Here is a 21,516-nt window from a genome sequence, read left to right as displayed (position 1 = left end):
GCGCTAAAGCGATTGGCTGGAAACTGCAGGAGGAGGATGATGTTGTGCAGCGAGGACAGAGCGATGCTCCTCGTTCCCTCAGTCAAATCTCTGACTTCTGTCTGACAGAGAGCTGATCGCAACCAGCCACTGAACGGGGTGACCTAGGGGCCCAGAGAGGCGGAATGACACATCGCAGCTGGGGGGGGGGGGGTAACTTTTTAATGGATGGGGCTTGGGGCTGGGGGGTGCCTGACCACGAGCGGTGCGACATTACTGCATCATCAGTCTGGGAGATGGGAGAGACAGAGCGTTACCGTTCTCTCACTGCACAGGGAGGAAGCGGTGTGTTTGCGTTGGGGTTTGCGGAGCAGGGCACCATGACATGACAGTGTGGTGCCTCTTCATGGGTGATCAAAATGATTTTTAGTGCTAGCTGGTTATTACAATGATGACTTTTCTCTAATACTGCCTCGGTTCACCTGTGCCCACACCAGGCTGACAGTTTCTTACTCTTCCTCACCCTCCCACTGTGTCTAGGTGTATCCCCAGTATCCATAGCTGAGGCTGAGGCGGCCTGCTGACTGCCCCATGCCTTGTTGCCTGAGGTAACCTTGGTGGGTGTCCCCTGGGGGGCTGGGACCTTGAAGGTCCGGGCCTGCTTTTGGGAACACGGGTTTGGCCCTCGTTAGCGTGCCAGTTAGAGGGGTGTTGCTCACAGGGTCTCCTGGGTGGAAGGCCACAGGCTGCACTCCTATCGATCCACTTCCCTTCGAGTCCGGGACGTCTGCCTGACCAAGGGTCTGCCCCTCTGCTAGCTAGACCCTATCCAGAAGTTTGCTGATGGCTCCCTCGGTGGATTACGGTGCAGTCTTCCTGTGAGACCCCACCCCCCACCGCCCCCCGATTAGTCTTGGAACGAGTGCTGGGGAGCCATTTAAATGGCGAGCCCCACTGAGGGCAGAGATTAGGAAGTGGTGGGGTGAGCGAATCAGAGCAGGTCGCCATGGGCAAGGCCTGAAACTTGCGGGGAAAAGCAATTCCCTGAAAGAGGTTGAATACACAGCGAGCTTTCTCACCGACAGTGCCAGCGGGATTCTCCCTGGTTTTCCCGTCGAGACCCACACTTCGAAACATATCGGAAAATTCTGCCCATTAAATGTTCACTCAGAGGTTTTCGAATTGACAGAATCCTGTACCCCAGACAGCTGTGGATATTCTGCTGTCGAATATATTCAAGGCAGAGATAGATACATGATTGAACTCCAAGTAAATCATGGATATGGGGATTGGCAGGAAAGTGGAGCTGAGGCCAAAGATCAGCAATGATCTTATTGAATCAGCAATTATGTCATTGAATCAGCAATGATGTAATTGAATCAACAATGATCTTGTTGAATCGGCAACGATGTCATTGAATCAGCAATGATCTTATTGAATCAGCAATGATGTCATTGAATCAGCAATGATGTCATTGAATCAACAATGATCTTGTTGAATCGGCAACAATGTCATTGAATCAGCAATGATCTTATTGAATCAGCAATGATGTCATTGAATCAGCAATGATGTAATTGAATCAACAACGATCTTATTGAATGGTGGAACAAGCTAAAGGGACTGTATGGCCTATGGCTGCTTCTATTCCTTCTTAATAGTCTCGGTCAGGGACTGTATGTTGAACTGGTGTATAAAACAACTCAATTTCTTCGGCCTCCATGTTTTTGCATGTACTTGGTGGAAAGGCCAAACCTCCCTTTTCAGCGAGGACGTGTTATATTCTTACCAGTAGCCCCAATTTTTCGCCCCACAAATGGATGTTTTACTTAGCGGTACTTTGTAATTGGACGCAAGGGGATCAATCAGACGACACAGACTGTGTTGCTAGGGTGCACGGGGGTTTCATACTGAGCAGACAGACACTTATATTTGTGATTCACTTTTGACGACTCAAGAAGATACAAACTGAAAACTTTCTATCTCTGCGGGACAGGTGGACAAGGTGGTCAAGACAGCATATAGAATGCTTCCCTTTATTGGGCGAGGGATTGAATACAAAAGCAGGGATGTAACGCTGGAATTGTATAAAACGCTGGTTGGGCCACAGCTGGAGTTGTGTGTACAGTTCTGGTCACCACATCACAGGAAGGACATGATCGCTCTGGAGAGATTCCAGAGGATATTTACAGGGATGACACCGGGGTCTGAAACTTGCAGCTGTGAGGAGAGATTGGACAGGCGAGGGTTGTTTTCCTTAGAACAGAGGAGGCTGCAGGGTGACTTATTTGAGGTGGGATTAAAATGAGCGGCTAGTTTCTTTTTTCTCGTTTATGGCCGGCACAGACACGATGGGCTGAATGGCCTCTTCCTGCGCAGTAACCTTTCTGTGGTGTTGTAGGCATCGGCCTAAACTCCCATTAATCCATGACATGTCATTGAAGGCATCTTAATCTATTGGTCCCTCACTCTTGTATCTTACCTCTTCAAATACACAGAAAACAGAGGCTGTTCCACCAGGTTGTCACTTATCATGTTGTCAAACACAGGCGTAGCTCCGCCGTTCGCGAGCGCTGGGTATGCCAGACCAAGAATCCCATCAAATGGAGCATAATAAAAATTACTGCCTGGTTCATTTTCACTCAGGCCCACTTCCTGGTTTGAAATCGATATGCCGGCAACCTTGGGAAGAATAAAAGAGAATGAAAAATAGTGCATTGAAAGAAGCATTTGTGACTGAGCTGACAATTGACTCCATCCATTTGCCTGCCCCTCCTCAAAATAGTTTTGGCAATTTGTGCCTTGATCAAACTGCTCACAAGGCAAGATCACTTCTTTGGGGGTTGTATTTGAATTAATGGTTGCTAAGATGTTCACTGTATGTTTTAAAAAGGTTAACTTGAGTTCATGGAATAAACATTGTTTTGCTTTAAAAAATACCTTTCCATTGCTGCTGTACCACACCTGTAGAGTGGGCCGTGTGCTCCCCATACCACAATCTATTAAAAGTTGTGGGTCAGGTGAACTCCATGGTACACTTTGGGGTTCTCTAAACCCTGGCCGATAACAAATTGGGGACTCGAGAATATAAAAGTCTATCTATTGGATTGGCTTAGTGAACTTAAAGTCAGTGAGGGGTGAGCATATTGTGGTTGCTGTGATAGTCTGTGTCGAGGTATTACGGTACCTGGTAATGCTGGAACACCATTGGTAGATATTGTATGTTTCCTATTGGTCAAGCTGTATGGTAGCTCCACCCTGCAATGCGGGGTATAAGAGCCCGCCCCAGCAGCCTTCATTCTGTACCTGAGCTGCTGGGGGAAGCATTTAGCTTATTAAAGCCTTCAGTTGGACTACAACCTCGCTTTAGTGGTCATTGATTGTGCATCAATTTAATAAGCTGGATTTAAAAGGGTGGAGCTCTGAATCAAGCCGGAGTGTCTGCAACTCAGCCCCCACGCGGCGAACTCTGCGGCAATCTTCAAGCACTGGCTGGCGTGTTTTAAAGGACACCTCGCAATGGCCGAAAACACACCCACAGGTGAACAGAAAATGCAAGTCCTGCAGTCTAGGTTACCCCGGAGATTTACACCCTCATCGACGACGCAGAAGACTTCGATGCGGCAATAGAGCTGCTAAAAGGACATTATATCTGCCCAGTAAACCAGGTCTACGCCCGGCATCTGCTGGCAACGAGGCGATAAATCCCTGGGGAATCGTTGGAAGAATTCTACCGTGCACTCCTGGTGTTGGGGAGACACTGCAGCTGCCCGCAAGTTTCGGCGAGCGACCACACAGAACTCTTGATCCGGGACGCTTTTGCAGGCAGGCCAAGCACCCCCACCAACGCTGCCCGGCCCGCGCATCCATGTGCAAGGGATGCGGTAAAAAGGGCCATTTCGTGGTGGTATGCCAGGCCCATGTGGTCGCCGCGGTCTCCGGCGGCGAATGCGGACAGCCACCACAAACCTCTCCACGGTCCCTGTGCGGCCAGCGAGCGCCACCAACTTCCTACTCCAGGGCCACGTGCGGCCCCCGGGTGCCGCCATCTTGTCCCACGGACGCCACGTTCGATGGATGGGCGCCGCCATTTTGTGCACCCCCAGCCATGTGCGACCAATGGGAGCCGCCATCTTGGATGGACTCCCAGGATCCCAGCTCGGCTGACCACACACTGCCCGAAGAGAACACTCAAACTGCTGCGATTAGCCTCGGTGACCCTGGACCAGTCCCGGCCTCGAACACTCTCAACTGCTACAACAACAGTACTAATCAACGGGCACAAGACGTCCTGCTTAATCGACTCTGGGAGCACGGAGAGCTTCATACACCCCGACACGGCAAGGCGCTGTTCTCTCCTCGTCCACCCCGTTAATCAATAAATCTCCCTGGCCTCCGGTTCCCACTCAGTGGAGATAAAGGGGTTTTGTGTCGCAAACCGCACAGTCCAGGGAAGGGAGTTTAAAAATTACCGGCTCTACGTCCTTCCCCACCTCTGCACGGCCACACTCCTAGGGTTAGACTTCCAGTGTAATCTCCAAAGTCTAACTTTCAAATTCGGCAGCCCTATACCCCCCTCACTGTCTGCGGCCTCGCGACCCTCAAGGTCGATCCGCCTTCCCTATTTGCGAACCTCACCCCGGATTACAAACCCGTCACCACCAGGAGCAGACGGTACAGTGCCCAGGATCGAATCTTTATTAGGTCAGAGGTCCAAAGGCTACGGAGGGAAGGAGTCATTGAAGCTAGCAACAGTCCCTGGAGATCTCAAGTAGTGGTGGTAAAGACCGGGGAGAAGCATAGGATGGTCATCGACGACAGTCAGACCATCTACAGGATTACGCAGCTGGACGCGTACCCTCTCCCCCACATATCTGACCTGGTAAACAGGATCGCGCAGTACAAGGTCTTCTCCACGGTGGATCTTAAGTCCGCCTCCCACCAGCTCCCCATCCGCACTAGTGACCGCAAATACACTGCCTTCGAGGCAGGTGGGCGGCTCTATCACTTCTTAAGGGTTCCCTTCGGTGTCACCAACGGGGTCTCGGTCTTCCAGCGCGAGATGGACTGAATGGTTGACCGGTACGGTTTACGGGCAACATTCCCGTATCTCGATAATGTCACCATCTGCGGCCACGACCAGCAGGACCACGACACCAACCTCCGAAAATTCCTCCAGACCGCAAAGATCCTTAACCTGACAGACAACAAGGACAAATGCGTGTTTAGCACCGACCACCTAGCCATCCTCGGCTATGTAGTGAGAAATTGAGTTATAGGCCCTGACCCTGAGCGCATGCGCCCCCTTATGGAGTTCCCCCTCCCTCACTGCTCCAAGGCCCTGAAGCGCTGCCTAGGGTTTTTCAGTTACTACGCCCAGTGGGTCCCCAACTATGCGGACAAGGCCCGTCCCCTGAGTCAATCCACAGCTTTTCCCCTGTCGATAGAGGCCCACCGGGCCTTCAGCCACATCAAAGCGGATATCGCAAAGGCCACGATGCACGCCATCGATGAGTCCCTCCCCTTCCAGGTCGAGAGCGACGCGTCTGACGTAGCTCTGGCGGCCACCCTCAACCAAGCGGGCAGACCCGTGGCCTTCTTCTCACGTACCCTCCATGCTTCCGAAATCCGCCACTCCTCAGTCGAAAAGGAGGCCCAGGCCATAGTCGAAGCTGTGCGACATTGGAGGCATTACCTGGCCGGCAGGAGATTCACTCTCCTCACTGGCCAACGGTCGGTTGCTTTCATGTTCGATAATGCACAGCGGGGCAAGATAAAAAACGAAAAGATCTTGCGGTGGAGGATCGAACTCTCCACCTACAACTACGAGATCTTGTATCATCCCGGGAAGCTAAACGAGCCTCCTGATGCCCTGTTCCACGGCACATGATGGGATTTATCCTAGGATTCTCTGGGAGGCCAGGGAAGAGATTGCTGGACCATTGGCTTTGATTTTTATGTCATCATTGGATACAGGAATAGTGCCAGAGGACTGGAGGATAGCAAATGTGGTCCCTTTGTTCAAAAAGGGGAGCAGAGACAACCCCGGCAACTATAGACCGGTGAGCCTCACGTCTGTAGTGGGTAAAGTCTTGGAGGGGATTATAAGAGACAAGATTTATAATCATCTAGATAGAAATAATATGATCAGGGATAGTCAGCATGGCTTTGTGAAGGGTAGGTCATGCCTCACAAACCTTACCGAGTTCTTTGAGAAGGTGACTGAACAGGTAGACGAGGGTAGAGCAGTTGATGTGGTGTATATGGATTTCAGCAAAGCGTTTGATAAGGTTCCCCATGGTAGGCTATTGCAGAAAATACGGAGGCTGGGGATTGAGGGTGATTTAGAGATGTGGATCAGAAATTGGCTAGCTGAAAGAAGACAGAGGGTGGTGGTTGATGGGAAATGTTCAGAATGGAGTTCAGTTACAAGTGGAGTACCACAAGGATCTGTTCTGGGGCCATTGCTGTTTGTCATTTTTATCAATGACCGAGAGGAAGGCGCAGAAGGGTGGGTGAGTAAATTTGCAGACGATACTAAAGTCGGTGGTGTTGTCGATAGTGTGGAAGGAAGTAGCAGGTTACAGAGGGATATAGATAAGCTGCAGTGCTGGGCTGAGAGGTGGCAAATGGAGTTTAATGTAGAGAAGTGTGAGGTGATTCACTTTGGAAGGAAAAACAGGAATGTGGAATATTTGGCTAATGGAAAATTTCTTGAAAGTGTGGATGAGCAGAGGGATCTAGGTGTCCATGTACATAGATCCCTGAAAGTAGCCACCCAGGTTGATAGGGTGGTGAAGAAGGCCTATGGAGTGTTGGCCTTTATTGGTAGAGGGATTGAGTTCCGGAGTCAGGAGGTCATGTTGCAGCTGTACAGAACTCTGGTACGGCCGCATTTGGAGTATTGCGTACAGTTCTGGTCACCGCATTATAGGAAGGACGTGGAGGCTTTGGAACGGGTGCAGAGGAGATTTACCAGGATGTTGCCTGGTATGGAGGGAAAATCTTATGAGGAAAGGCTGATGGACTTGAGGTTGTTTTCGTTAGAGAGAAGAAGGTTAAGAGGAGACTTAATAGAGGCATACAAAATGATCAGAGGGTTAGATAGGGTGGACAGTGAGAGCCTTCTCCCGCGGATGGAAATGGCTAGCACGAGGGGACATAGCCTTAAACTGAGGGGTAATAGATATAGGACAGAGGTCAGGGGTAGGTTCTTTACGCAAAGAGTAGTGAGGCCGTGGAATGCCCTACCTGCTACAGTGGTGAACTCGCCAACATTGAGGGCATTTAAAAGTTTATTGGATAAACATATGGATGATAATGGCATAGTGTAGGTTAGGTGGCTTTTGTTTCGGTGCAACATCGTGGGCCGAAGGGCCTGTACTGCGCTGTATTGTTCTATGTTCTATGTTCTATGTGCCACCGCACAAGTGGACCGCCTCCGGGCCCTCCACGAGGACCTCTGCCACCCGGGAGTCACTCATTTGTTCCACTTTATCAAGACCTGCAACCTGCCCTACTCCATCGAGGAGGTCAGGACAGCCACCAGGGACTGCTAAATCTGTGCGGAGTGCAAACCGCACTTCTACCGGCCAGAGAAAGCGTACCTGATAAAGGCTTCCCGTCCCTTTGAACGCCTCAGTATGGACTTCAAAGGTGCCCTCCCCTCCACCGACCGCAGCACATACTTCCTGAACGTGATTGACGAGTACTCCCGGTTCCCATTCGCCATCCCCTGCCCCGACATGACCGCAACCACCGTCATCAAGGCCCTCCATAGCATCTTTGCACTGTTCGGGTTCCCCGCTTACATACACAGTGATAGGGGGTCCTCCTTTATGAGCGGCGAACTGCATCAATTCCTGCTCAGCAGGGGCATTGCCTCGAGCAGGACGACCAGTTACAACCCCCGGGGTAACGGACAGGTAGAGAGGGAGAACGGAACGGTCTGGAAGACCGTCCTACTGGCCCTACGGTCCAGGAATCTCCCAGTCTCCCGCTGGCAGGAAGTCCTCCCGGATGCCCTCCACTCCATCCGTTCACTGCTTTGTACCACAACCAACCAGACACCTCACGGTAGTCTCCTTGTCTTCCCCAGGAAGTCCTCCTCTGGGACCTCGCTCCCGACCTGGCTGGCAGCTCCCGGACCCATCCTGCTCCGAAAACACGTGCGGGCGCACAAGTCGGACCCGTTGGTCTAGAGGGTCCATCTTCACCACACTAACCCCCAACACCTACGTGGCGTACCTCGACGGCCGACAAGATACGGTCTTCCTACGAGACCTGGCACCCGCTGGAGCCCCACGCACACCCCAGCCACCAGTCCCACCCTCCCTTCCACCAGTGCACCTTACAGAAGGATCGGTCCTCCCTCCGGCCCCGTCTAGGCCCCCTCACCCACCAACGCACCCCGCAGACACTCCCTTCCCAGGTCAACCGTTTTCCCCACCAGCGCCGTCTAGGTGTGTCGAAGCTGCACAGAGATCGAGGCCACGCACCTGGAGTCACAGACGCCCGAGCCTCCACCGGCGTCACCACCGAAGCTTCGACGATCACAGAGAACGACCAGGGGATTGACTGACTGCTTCATTTTAAAGTGTGAATCATAAGTTGTAAATAGTTAATATAATTGTCAATAGTTACAAAACGCTGTACGGAGGTATTACGGTACCTCCATAACTAAAATTCTACCACATTACCATGTTGTAATATCAGGCCACCACCCCCGCCGGACTCTTTTTTAACAGGGGGTGAATGTGGTAATCTGTGTAGAGGTATTACGGTACCTGGTCATGCTGGAACACCATTGGTAGATATTGTATGCTTCCTATTGGTCAAGCTGTATGGTAGCTCCTCCCTGATAGGAGGGGTATAAGAGCCCGTGCCGCCCCAACAACCTTCATTCTGTACCTGAGCTGCTGGGGGAAACATCTAGCTTATTAAAGCCTTTAGTTGGACTACAACCTCGCTTTAGTGGTCATTGATTGTGCATCAGTTGCTTTTCAGGTGTGGTATTCCAGTTTAAGTGGAGAGTGTGTTTTGGACAATAGCTCTTTCAGAGGCTCTGAGGTTTTTGGGGGTGGAGACGGTAACACGCAGTCCCTTACGGAGAGAGACTAAAAGCAGACTGTTAGATTTGGCAAACACATTGCAGTTAACATTACCTGACAAAATGCGAAAAGGTCAGGTAATTATGGCGGTGGTTAAGCATTTAAAGTTGCCTGAGATACAGTTTGACTCATTGGAAATGGCAAAAATTCAGTTCCAAATTAAACAAATGGAACATGAGAAAGAATTAAAGTAGCTGGAATACGAAAGAGATAGAGAGGAAAAAGAAAAAGAGAGAGAGGAAAAAGAAGGAGAAAGGGGGATGCAGATCATGGAAAAAGATAAAAAGAGAATGTTTGAACTTCAGAAAATGGCCATGAAACATGACAGTCAGTTAAACTTGGGAGGCATAAAGGGAAACGTACAGTTGGATGACAGTGATGAGGATAGTGAGAAAGAGCGTCATAGTCGAAGGCTTGGTGGGGATCTATTTAAATATGTCCAAGCATTGCCAAGGTTTGATGAGAAGAAGGTAGAAGACTTTTTCATTTCATTTGAGAAGGTAGCTAAACAAATGAAATGGCCACAGGACATGTGGGTATTACTAATTCAAGCAAAGCTGATAGGTAGGGCTAGTGAAGTGTTTGCATCACTTATCAGAGGAGGTATCTGAGTCTTATGAGGAGGTGAAAAAATCTATCTTAGGTGCATATGAACTAGTGCCTGAAGCATGCAGACAAAGGTTTAGAAATTTAAGGAAATAATTTGGTCAAACATAAATGGAGTTTGAAAGGATCAAACAGAATAATTTTGATTGGTGGATAAGGGCGTTGAACATAGACCAAATGTATGAAGCTCTCAGAGAAATTATACTTTTGGAGGAGTTTAAAAATTCAATTCCTGATGTAGTGAGAACTCATGTGGAAGAGCAGAGGGTTAAAACTGCAATATTAGCAGCAGAAATGGCAGATGATTATGAATTAGTTCATAAATCAAAGCTTGGTTTCCGACATCAGTTTCGGCCGGTGAGGGATAGAAACTGGGGACATGAGAAATACTCAAGTGGTAAAGGTGATCTGATGGGAGACAATAAAGAGAGTGTACCTCAGATTAAAAAGGAAATCCAGCAGGGTGGAAAAGAAATAAAAAGTTTCAAATGTTTTCACTGTAATAAACTAGGCCATGTAAAGTCACAGTGTTGGTGGTTGAAGAAAAGCATTGGGAAGGCTGATGCGGTAAAACAGGATAAGACAATGGAGTTTGTTAACGTGGGAAAGGAAAGCCCAAGTGAAGCGAAGGAGGTGCAAATGATTGGACAACCTGATCAAGAGGTGATTGATAAGAAGGTGCCAGATCTCTTTAAAGAATTGACTTGTGTGGGTAAAGTTTACCCACGTGTATCAGGAGGAGCAGGTAAAGAAGTCACAATTTTAAGAGATACAGGGGCTAGTCAATCTTTAATGGTAAGAGATGAGGAGTTATGTAGTTTGGGAAGAATGTTACCAGAAAAGGTGGTAATATGTGGAATTCAAGGTGAGAAGTGTAGTGTTCCATTATATAAGGTAAGGTTGGAAAATCCAGTGAAGAGTGGTGAAGTGGTAGTAGGAGTAATAGAGAAACTATCTTGTCCAGGAATACAATTTATCTTGAGTAATGATATAGCTGGATTGCAGGTGGGAGTGATGCCTACTGTGGTTGATAAGCCAGTGGAAAATCAGACAACTGAAGTGTTGAAGGACAAATATCCTGGGATTTTTCCGGATTGTGTAGTAACGAGGTCGCAAAGTCACAGGTTAAGACAAGAGGAGGAATCAAAGAGTGAAGATGAAGTTGAAGTGCAATTATCAGAAACGATTTTTGATCAGATGGTTGAAAAAGAACAAGAACAGGTTGAGGATGAGGCGGATATTTTTAGTTCAGGGAAATTGGCGGAGTTACAACAGAAAGATATAGAACTAAACCCGATGTACCAGAAAGCATATACGGAAGAGGAATCTGAGTGTACACCAGAGTGTTATTACCGTAACAGTGATGTCTTGAGAAAATGGAGACCTTTACATATGCAGGCGGATGCAAAATGGGCAGAAGTTCATCAAGTAGTTTTGCCGGTAGGGTATAGAAAGGAGGTGTTGCGAGTTGCACATGAGGTACCAGTGGGAGGTCATTTGGGAATAAGGAAAACTCAAGCTAAAATACAAAAACATTTTTATTGGCCTGGACTACATAAAGATGTAGTTAAATTTTGTCAATCATGTCACACATGTCAAGTGATAGGGAAACCTCAAGCAGTGATAAAACCAGCGCCCTTAATACCCATTCCAACGTTTGAGGAACCTTTTACAAGGGTCCTAATTGATTGCGTAGGACCGCTTCCTAGAACAAAAAGTGGGAATCAATATCTTTTGACTATAATGGACGTGTCTACTAGGTTTCCAGAGGCCATTCCAGTATGTAATATTACAGCTAAAAAGATTGTGGAGGAGTTACTTAAATTCTTTACTAGATATGGACTATCCACAGAAATACAATCGGATTAGGGATCAAATTTTACCTCGAGGTTATTCAAAGAAGTTATGGATAGCTTAGGAATAAAACAATGTAAATCAACTGCGTACCATCCAGAATCGCAGGGAGCGTTAGAAAGGTGGCATCAGACATTAAAGACAATGTTGATGGCGTATTGTCAAGATTATCCAGAGGATTGGGGTAAAGGAATTCCATTCGTACTGTTTGCAATTAGGGATGCACCAAATGAGTCAACCAAATTCAGTCCTTTTGAACTAATTTTTGGTCATGAGGTAAGAGGAGCACTTAAATTGATTAAGGAAAAATTGGTGAGTGAGCAATTGGAATTTACACTATTGGATTCCGTGTCAAATTTTAGGGAATGATTAAATAGAGTGGGTAAATTGGCTAGACAACATTTAAAAGTTGCACAAAATGTGATGAAACCGGCCGCGGACAAGAAATCCAAAGTTCGTAGTTTTGCCAGTGGAGATAAAGTTTTAGTGTTGTAGCCGGTGGTAGGTGAGCCTTTAAAAGCTCGGTTTTCTGGACCTTATCAGATTGAAAGGAAATTAACTGAGGTGAATTACATGGTAAAAACACCAGATAGAAGGAAGACTCATCGAGTGTGTCATGTGAATATGCTTAAAAGGTACTTTGAAAGGGAAGGGGAGAAACAGGAGGAGGTTTTAATGATTCTAACTCAAAGTGACGAATCAAATCCAAATGACTGTGAATTTGATAGACCTCAGATTAAATTGGAAAATGAGGATGTTCTTAAATATTGGGATAAATTGTTGAGTTACCTTCCCAAGGAAAAACGAACTGACCTGAAAGAGTTATTGATATCACATGGGCAAGTTTGTAGAGATAAATTGGGAAGTACTAAAATGGCTATACATTATGTAGATGTGGGAAATGCTGTTCCAATCAAACAACATCCATATAGACTTAACCCTTTAAAATTTGCACAGGTTAACAAAGAGATTGAGAGTCTGCTTAAAAATGGCATAATTGAAGTGGGTTGCAGCCAATGGAGCTCACCTATAGTGATGGTACCAAAACCGCTCGGTACCCAACGGTTGTGCATGGACGAAAGGTTAATGCAGTTACAAGAACGGACTCTTAACCTATCCCACATTTGGAGGATTGCATTGAAAAAGTGGGACAATCGGCTTATATTTGCAAACTGGATTTACTTAAAGGTTACTGGCGAACCTTTATCCGAAAAGGCGAAGGAGATTTCAGCTTTTGTGATTCCAGATGGTATATACCAATTCAAAATTATGCCATTTGGCATGAAAAACGCCCCAGCCACATTTCAACGGTTAACTAACAAAGTTGTTTCAGGATTACCCAATTGTGCGGTATTCATCGACGATCTGATAATTTTCAGCCAGACATGGAAAGAGCATTTAAAACATCTGATGGAATTATTCAATCAACTTCAGGAGGCGGATTTGGTGATAAACTTAACCAAAAGTGAAAAGCCCAAGTCACTTTACTTGAGGAGTTTCCAATACCCTGGAAACGAAGGGAAATAATGCGATTTCTTGGCATAAGTGGATTTGATCGAACATTGGTGAAAAAGCTTTGCAGCGTGGTTGCTCCACTGATAGGCTTGCTGAAGAAACGTCCAAAATTTCAGTGAACTAAAGTATCTGACGTTAAAGAGAAATGCCGAGGCGTAGAGAAATGAACGGAAGCAGTTTCAGTTGGAGGAAGAAGAACGGAAAAGAAATGGAATATATTATTCTACCTAATTGCGTGTGTTGTTTTTTGAAACGAAAATGTATATTTAATGTGTGCATTTCTTCAAGGATAGTGAAAAGGTGAAAAATTAAACCATCTTGAAGTTGATGGTTTTTTTTTTCTTGGGGGGAGGTGTCATGTGAGAGTACCTTTAAGAAATGGGTGTTTATAAATGGGTGTGTATATAAATATCTGTAGTGAGAGTACCTTTAAGAAATGTGTGTTTATTACTGCAGTGATGTCAGAGAGTGGGTGGAGCTGGGCTGTCAGCTTTTTACTTTTGTCTTGGGATGTTTGCTGCAGGGTGTGTTTTAGTTTCATTTTCAGTGTTGGAGCTGAAGTCAGACAAAGCAGCTGTACTGCTGTTCTCTCTTCTATGAAAAGACTATCTCTTGATCATTTGGTGAATTGAGAATTATAAATGTTCTCAGTAGTGAATATAAACCTAATGTGCTTCTGTTAAAAGATGTTTCTTTTGTCTTCTGGATGTTGTTTGGGAAGTTATTAAGGATTACTTAGTGTTGTATTCTTTGGGGGTTGTATTTGAATTGATGGTTGCTAAGATGTTCACTGTATGTTTTAAAAAGGTTAACTTGAGTTCATAGAATAAACATTGTTTTGCTTTAAAAAATAATTTTCCATTTCTGCAGTACCACACCTGTAGAGTGGGCCGTGTGCTCCCCATACCACAATCTATTAAAAGTTGTGGGTCAGGTGAACTCCATGATACACTTTGGGGTTCTCTAAACCGTGGCCCATAACACTGTCAGTACAATGCTGTCTGAAGAAATGCAGGTTAGGTGTATTGGCCATACTAAATTGCTCCAAAGTGACAAAGGTTCGGTGGGGTAATGGGGATGGGGAGTTGGGACTAGGTGGGTGCCATTGCGAAGTGTTGGTACAGACTCGATGGGCTGAATGGCCTCCTTCTGCACTGTAGGGATTCTATGGTTCTATGAATGTTACTTTATTCAATTAACATGGGATGACGCTCATACACATTGAAGACTGAATATTGAGACAAAACCATTGCAAAACTGATGTCCAGGGGTAACTTGGAGATGAAGTGCTCAATGCATATTGGTAGCATATTGTTCACTACTTACATTCACTGTATCATATCCAAAGTATCCAGACAGACTGCCGGATCCATAAGATATACTGAACGTTTTTCCATTTGAACTGAATGTTGAGGATTGAGTTGGATCAAATTTTGCATGGTTATCTGAAAGAGATAAAAGAATCATCACCTATTACTTCAGAATTCAGGTTCCATAGAAAGTCAGTGGAGTTAGAATCTTAAAAACATGCTCTAATCAAGTAATCACATGTTATCTTCACTTACCGCATGATCTAGTGTTACAGTAGACTGATGGGACCCAAAGGTTGGATGAACCAGTATCAAACAGGACAGTGAAGCTCTGGGGTGGGGTACCCACAGTAATGTATCCGTAGTAGTAAGTCTATACAGTGATTTGGAAAACAAGAACTGGATTTTATTTACGTGAATTCAAGGCTAACGACCATAACTGAAACCAAAGATCGCCATAAAAAACACCAAAACTGTGCATTTTCTGATGAGCTCTTGCGCTTATCAAAGTGATGTTCAAGCTTTGTGGTATCTTCCTGTGGCACCATGGTGAATGTGGAGATGGAATTCTTGCTGGAAATATCTTACAATACAATTGGCTTTGTTCTCCAGGGGCTAAGGTCACAGGACAGAAGATCGTGGACAGGTAGAATAGATTTCAGTTGGTCACAGAATCAAAGTGTTGCTTGAGATTTTCAACAATGTATTTCCTGCTGACGGAAGCTGCTGACCATTGTCTACTGGCCTCATCTCCTGGTCCCGCTCGGTCTACAGTGTTTTGTATGGATCGCTTGCCCACGCTGGGGTACCCGTGATGGGAAGGGCTGGAAAATACCACCCGTTAGCTCAGATTATTGAGACTCCTTGCTGCTGTGCCTATTTGGTTCCTGTGACACATTGATCATTGCAAATTAGGCTGATGAATTTTGCTCCCTAGGTGGGAATAGGAGGTTGCAGGGAGAGAGGCTGTAAGGGGGAGGTACTGTGGCACAATGGTTAGCACTGCGGCCTCACAGCTCCAGGGTCCCGGGTTCAATTCCGGCCTCGGGTGACTGTGTGAAGTTTGCACTTTCTCCCCGTGTCTGCGTGGGTTTCCTCCGGGCACTCCTGTATCCTCCCGCAGTCCAAAGACGTGCAGGTTAGGTGGATTGACCATGCTAAAGTGTCCCTTAGTATCCAAAAGGGTAGGTGGGGTTACTGGGTTGGGGGGATAGTGTGGAGGCAGAGTCTTAAGTAGGGTGTACTTTCCAAGGGCTGGTGCAGACTCGATGGGCCGAATGGCCTCTTTCTGCATTGTAAATTCTATGATTCTATGATGTAAGGCAGCAGTGCTAACCACTGTGCGGCCTTGCCTCACTAATGTGAGAAAGTATTGAATATTTATTATTTTGTATTGTTAGGTGAAAATAATGGGACTGATCAAAACGAGTTAATATGATCAGAATCTTTAGTCTCTCTGTTCATGCATTGGCAAAGAAATCACTCATTGTCCCATCAAAAGTTTGATCAGCCAGCTATCAAGGAGATAGAGAAAGTACACATATGAAAGACACGAGTATGTGATTGAGCTCTCAGGGAGTACTATTGTGAAAACTGAGGTCAAACTGTCATACAAGCAGATTTGTTTTATAGAAGGAGACCAAAACTGCAGACAGTGCTCCACACGCGGTTTCACCAAGGCCCTGTACAGCTGTACCTCCCTACCTCTGTAATAAATATCAACATTCCATTTGCTTCCCTAATCACCGACTAAACTCACTTCATGATTCACTTTATGGCCAGGAGTTTATGGATTAAGAGATTTCCCAATGCCCTTCACTTATAAGGAAGTCCCGCCTTTGGGGCCTGTCGTCTAACCTAATTGGCTGGCAGCTCTCTGGGTTTTGCAGCGCCAGAAGGTGAAGTGGACACAAATGGAATTCCAGGTGTTCCCTGGAGCCTTTCTCCCAGGAGTGCAGGTAAAGGTGCTTTTCCAGGGTCTCACAGGGGGGGAGAATTGGGAGGCTGGATAGTGGGAGTTTGGGGTGTTGGGGGGGGGGGGGGGGGGAGACCGTAGGGGGGTGAGGGAAGTCCACTGGCCACGAACCTTAAGAGGGTGGGGGTGCCCAAAGTTAGAAAGGGGGTTTCTATTGAATGCCCTACCCTTCCCACGCAAGGCCAAAATTCAATTATTTTGGGGCTCCCCCCATAACCCAGCATAAAATCACTGAAAGGATGGGACGAAGGGGGGAGCTTAGCGGGAAGCACACTTATGCTATATCATGCTAATTCCCCTGTCTAAAATCTGCTGGTGGGTGAGTGTGAAATTCAGGCCAATACGATTCATGTACCAAGATGCCCAGGTCTCTCTGTACCACTGAGTTATGCAATCTCTCTCCATTTAAATAGTATTCCGCTTTTCTAATCTTCCTGCCAATGTGAAGAATTTCACATTTCCCGCATTATTTAATTTTTGCCAACTCAATTAACCTGCTCCCTCCATTTGCAGACATTTTACTTTCCTTCCTACCGAGGTGTCATCAGCACATTGAGCTACTGTACACTCGGGCCCTTCATCAAATCGTTGATGTAAATTGTGAAAAGTTGAGGATCCAACACTGGTCCCTCTGGTACTCCGCTAATTACAGTTTATCAATCTGAGCAAGACTGAGGGTTTTGGCCAAGGTTCAGGCTTGGAGGGCCGAAGGGCCTGTTCCTGTGCTGTATTGTTCTTTGTTCTTCCTTAAGACCCATTTATCCCGGTTCTCTGCTTCCTGTTAGCAACCAATCATCCATCCACGCCGATATGTTATCCCCTACACCATGTGCTCTCATTTTGTTCAGTGAGCTTCGACGTGGTACCTCGTCAAATACCTTTCAGATTCCACCAGGTTCCCCTTTGACCACTTTGAATATTATCTGGTCAAAAACTCTAATAGATCAGTTCCCCATGATTTCTCTTTCACAGAACCATATCGGCTTCGCTGATCAATTCATAATTTACCTGTTCTCACCCCCTTAATAATGGATTCTGACACTGCCCCATAACAGATGTTCGACTCACTGGCCTACAGTTTCCTGCTACCTGCCTTGCCCCTTTATTGAATTCGAGCTGTTACAGTAGCTATTTTCCAGTCTGCTGGAACCTTTCCAGAATTGAAGAAACTTTGGACGATTATAACTAATGAACCTGCAACCTGTGCCCCCAATTCTTTTAAGACTCTAGTATGTAGACCATCTGGTCCCGGGGACTAGTCAGCCTTTAGGTCTAATCATTTTCCTAGCGCCCTTTCCCTGGTGGTGGTGATTGTATTAAACTCATCCCTCCCTATTACCTCATCATTTTCCAAATTCTTTGGGAAATGCTCCAAGTTCTCTGCCATAAAAATAGACACAAAGTAGAACCAGAGAATCCTTGCAGTGCAGAAGGAGGCCAGTTGGCCCATTGAGTCTGCACCGACCCACCAAAAGAGCACCTTACCCAGGCCCACTTCCCCCCACCCTAATCTGCACATCCCTAGTCACTAAGGTTAACATGGTCACCCCACCTAACCTGCACACCTTTGGAGTGTGGGGAGGAAACTGGAGCACCCGGAGGAAACCCACGCAGACACGGAGACAACGTGCAAACTCCACACAGACAGTCACCCAAGGTCAGAATTAAACCATGTCCCTGGCTCTGCGAGGCAGCAGTGCTTACCCCTGAATAGCTAGATGTGTAGGATACTCAGCCTCCACTGAAACACATCCCCTTCGACATATTGTCATGTGAGAGTACCTTTAAGAAATGGATGTTTAAGCAATGTACCTTTAAGAAATGCAGTGATGTCAGAGTGTGGGTGGAGCGGGGCTCCAGCTCGGCCATTTTGAAGTTTTAGTTTCAGTTTTGAGAGAGTGCAGCTGAAACGTGTCTGGCTGTTTTGCATTGAGCTGCTTGAAAGGAGAAAGCCAGTTTGAAGAAAGCTTGGATGTGGCTGTGAGCTGCATTGCTGGTGATCTCTGCCATGAAGGATTATCTCCTAATCCTTTGGTGAAATCGGAGTTGTAAAAAGGTCTCAGTATTGAATATAAAACTAATGTGCTTCTGTTTGAAGGATTTGTTAAGTCTTTTGGATTTGTAAAGGAACCGTTTGCAGGATTGGGTAGTGTTGTATGATTTTCGGGGTTATCTTTGAAGTAAGAGGTGTTAAGAGATCCAATGTTTATTTAAAAGGTTAATTTGAGTTCATGGAATAAACATTGTTTTGTTTTAAAAACCACATGTCCATAATTGTAATATCACACCTGGAGAACAAGCCGTGTGCTTTCAAAAGCAACAATCCATTAAAGGTGGGAGTTGGGTGAACTCCATGATACATTTTGGGGTTCTGAAAACACCTCTCTCACAACAATATGAAGTAACCATGGGTGTTTTAGTTCTTTCTAAAGTGGACTGACTTCATACTTACATTCAAGGAATTCAGAAGTGGTTCATTTCCCATCTGAGCTGGTAAATCTGGGAACAGCGCTCGGTATTTCAAGGCTGGATCGAACCTGTGAGTTTCTAGGAAATGCTTCAGCTCCCCGCGCTCCTCCAGGACGTCTCGCATAGACTTCCCTCTGTGTAAAGGCATTCTGAAATGATAAAGAGTGAATAGATCACTGGAGCAGTCTTACCGTTTAATCTTCTTTCTGGTTTGAACATCTCAGCTCACAAACACACCATCAAAGCGGCAACAGTAAGTTAATCCATGTGGCGTTTAACTAAACTCAACAAGTTCAAATAGATCACAGGTAGGATTTTCTTAATCAATTCCTAAATGAGCAAATCCTGTGAAATTATTGGAATATAGTGGGTGCCTGATGTACGCAACGGTGCACGAATTGGCTGATATCAATTCGATTGGATTTGGATTGGTTTATTGTCATGTGTACAGAGGTACAGTGAAAAGTATTGTTCTGCGCGCAGCTCAGATCATTCCGCACATCAAAAGAAAATGCACAATTGCTGGTTTAACAACAGACCTGTGGAGACAGTCAGAGAGCTGGATGCAGAGCAGTGAAAGGATTAACCACTTCATGTTGCTTCTTGCTGTGAGCTTGTGGAAAACTGTAACCGGCTGACGTGATTCGCACAATTTCTTCAATTGTGCTGGAGACGGATGCAGCCTGGGTGTTTTTATACCTGTGATTAGTCAATGATTTACTTCTCACCTTCACTGGTGAAGGCCGTGGTATCTCAGGCTCAAAATGTGTTCCTTTCTTATACAAATTAAATAGCATCAAAATATTTAAGTAGCTCTTAACCTCAGACAAAAGATGAGGTCAAGTAATATAAGAAATAAGATAAACTGGGTAATAATAGAGCAATTAGCCTCATGACATTTTTCAGCTCTCAGAATGCATAACACGAGGCAACCTTAGCAAGAAGCAACACGTGGTTAATCATGGATAGCCCTGAAGTGTTGGGTGTTCTGGATCACATACAGATCACCAACACTTGAAATAGTGCAACGCTATTTTATTGAATCATTAACCGTTTAAACTTACTTAGACTGTGGGTTAATACGATACTAGTTTTAACTAAAGACCTTTGCCTTGTCCTAACCAGTCGATGCACTCAGCACATGGTGAATGTCTGTGTTGCAGGCTGTGAGCTCTGTCCTCCTTCCTAGCTGCAACTCGATGTTCCTGACTATGTGTGTGCGAACTATTTACAGGACTATGTACATAAAACTAAGCTATTTACATGGGAAGGTGCCTGGTGCAGAAAAACAGTGTGTCACAAGAATAACGAGATGAACACTATATACAAACCACTTGGACGATTAAACGGAAGAACAGAACAAATCAGAAAGTCCATAAGTCCACAAAGTTCACAAATTAAGTCTCTGAGGTGGGCGACGAATTCTGGTTGACCGCCTCAAGGGTGGGTCGGGAGCCGTCGGCTGAGGAGCGGGCTAGACTGCATCAGAGTGAGGAGGATGCAGAGTGACCGGAATTTCTGCATAGTCCAGGTCAGGGTCAACAGGAGGGCTTGGCACTGGCGGAGGATCACGTAGCGAGCGCGGAACGAGACGAAGGGCACATCAATTGCGGCGCAGAATGGAGCCATCCGGTAGACGAACCAGGAACGAGTGGGGAGCCACCTGCCGAAGGACAACAGCGGTTGCAGACCAGCCACCATCTGGAAGATGGATGCGGACGTTGTTATCTGGAGCCAGAGCAGGGAGATCAGCTGCACGGGAGTCATGAGCCGCCTTGTGCTGTGCACGAGACAGTTGCATTCGTTGAAGGACCGGAACGTGGTCGAGGTCTGGGTCATGAATGGACGGCACCGTCGGCCTCAGGGTGCGACCCATGAGCAGCTGAGCTGGCGACAGGCCCGTGGACAGTGGGGCCAAACGATAGGCCAGCAGGGCGAGGTAGAAATCGGACCCAGCGTCGGCAGCCTTGCAGAGGAGCCGTTTGACTATGTGGACGCCCTTCTCCGCTTGCCGTTGGATTGGGGGTACAGGGGACTGGGTGTCTCATGCACAAAGTTGTACCTCCTGGCAAAGTTGGACCATTCCTGGCTTGCGAAGCAGGGGCCATTGTCCGACATCACAGTGAGTGGGATGCCGAGTCGAGCAAAGGTGTCCTTACAGGCACGGATGACTGCAGACGATGTGATGTCGTGTAAACGAACCACCTCCGGTTAGTTTGAAAAATAGTCTACAATCAGGACATAGTCCCTGCCCGGCGCGTGGAACAGGTGAATGCCGACCTTGGACCAAGGGGACGTGACCAACTCATGGGGCTGTAGGAACCGCTGACAAGTGGGGCAGGTGAGCACTGTGTTGGCGATGTCATCATTGATGCCGGGCCAGTACACTGCCTCTCGGACCCGTCGGCGGCACTTCTCCACACCAAGGTGGCCCTCGTGTAGCTGTTTCAAGACGAGCTGGCGCATGCTGTGCGGGATGACGATGCGGTCCAGTTTCAGGAGAACATCATTGACTACCGCCAGATCATCTCTGATGTTGTAGAACTGCGGGCATTGGCCCTTGAGCCACCCGTCTGTCAGGTGGCGCATGACACGCTGTAGCAAAGGGTCAGCCGCTGTCTCGCGGCGAATTTGGACGAGGCGTTCATCCGTGGCAGGTAGATTGGAGGTCACGAAGGCCACATGCGCGTCAACCTGGCAG

The 21,516-nt window shown here is 46.8% G+C and overlaps 1 protein-coding gene across 1 annotated transcript in view; it reads right to left on the bottom strand.

The window, feature by feature from the left end:
* Nucleotides 1-19,477, bottom strand: part of LOC140394554 (uncharacterized) — a 103,582-nt gene extending 84,105 nt beyond the window's left edge. Inside the window, exons 1-5 of the mRNA XM_072481912.1 lie at nt 19,355-19,477; nt 18,799-18,964; nt 14,627-14,744; nt 14,388-14,506; nt 2,459-2,658 (exon numbers count right to left, since the gene is read on the bottom strand). Coding sequence (XP_072338013.1) covers nt 2,459-2,658; nt 14,388-14,506; nt 14,627-14,744; nt 18,799-18,964; nt 19,355-19,410 — 659 coding nt within the window. The 5' untranslated portion in view covers nt 19,411-19,477. The remainder of the gene's footprint in view (nt 1-2,458; nt 2,659-14,387; nt 14,507-14,626; nt 14,745-18,798; nt 18,965-19,354) is intronic.
* Between the last annotated feature and the right edge of the window lie 2,039 nt (nt 19,478-21,516).

Source organism: Scyliorhinus torazame, chromosome 17 (genome assembly GCF_047496885.1).
Source record: "Scyliorhinus torazame isolate Kashiwa2021f chromosome 17, sScyTor2.1, whole genome shotgun sequence".
Lineage (NCBI taxonomy): Eukaryota > Metazoa > Chordata > Chondrichthyes > Carcharhiniformes > Scyliorhinidae > Scyliorhinus > Scyliorhinus torazame.
The sequence above is the reverse complement of the archived record's forward strand: the minus strand, read 5'-3'. Positions and strand labels throughout refer to the sequence as shown.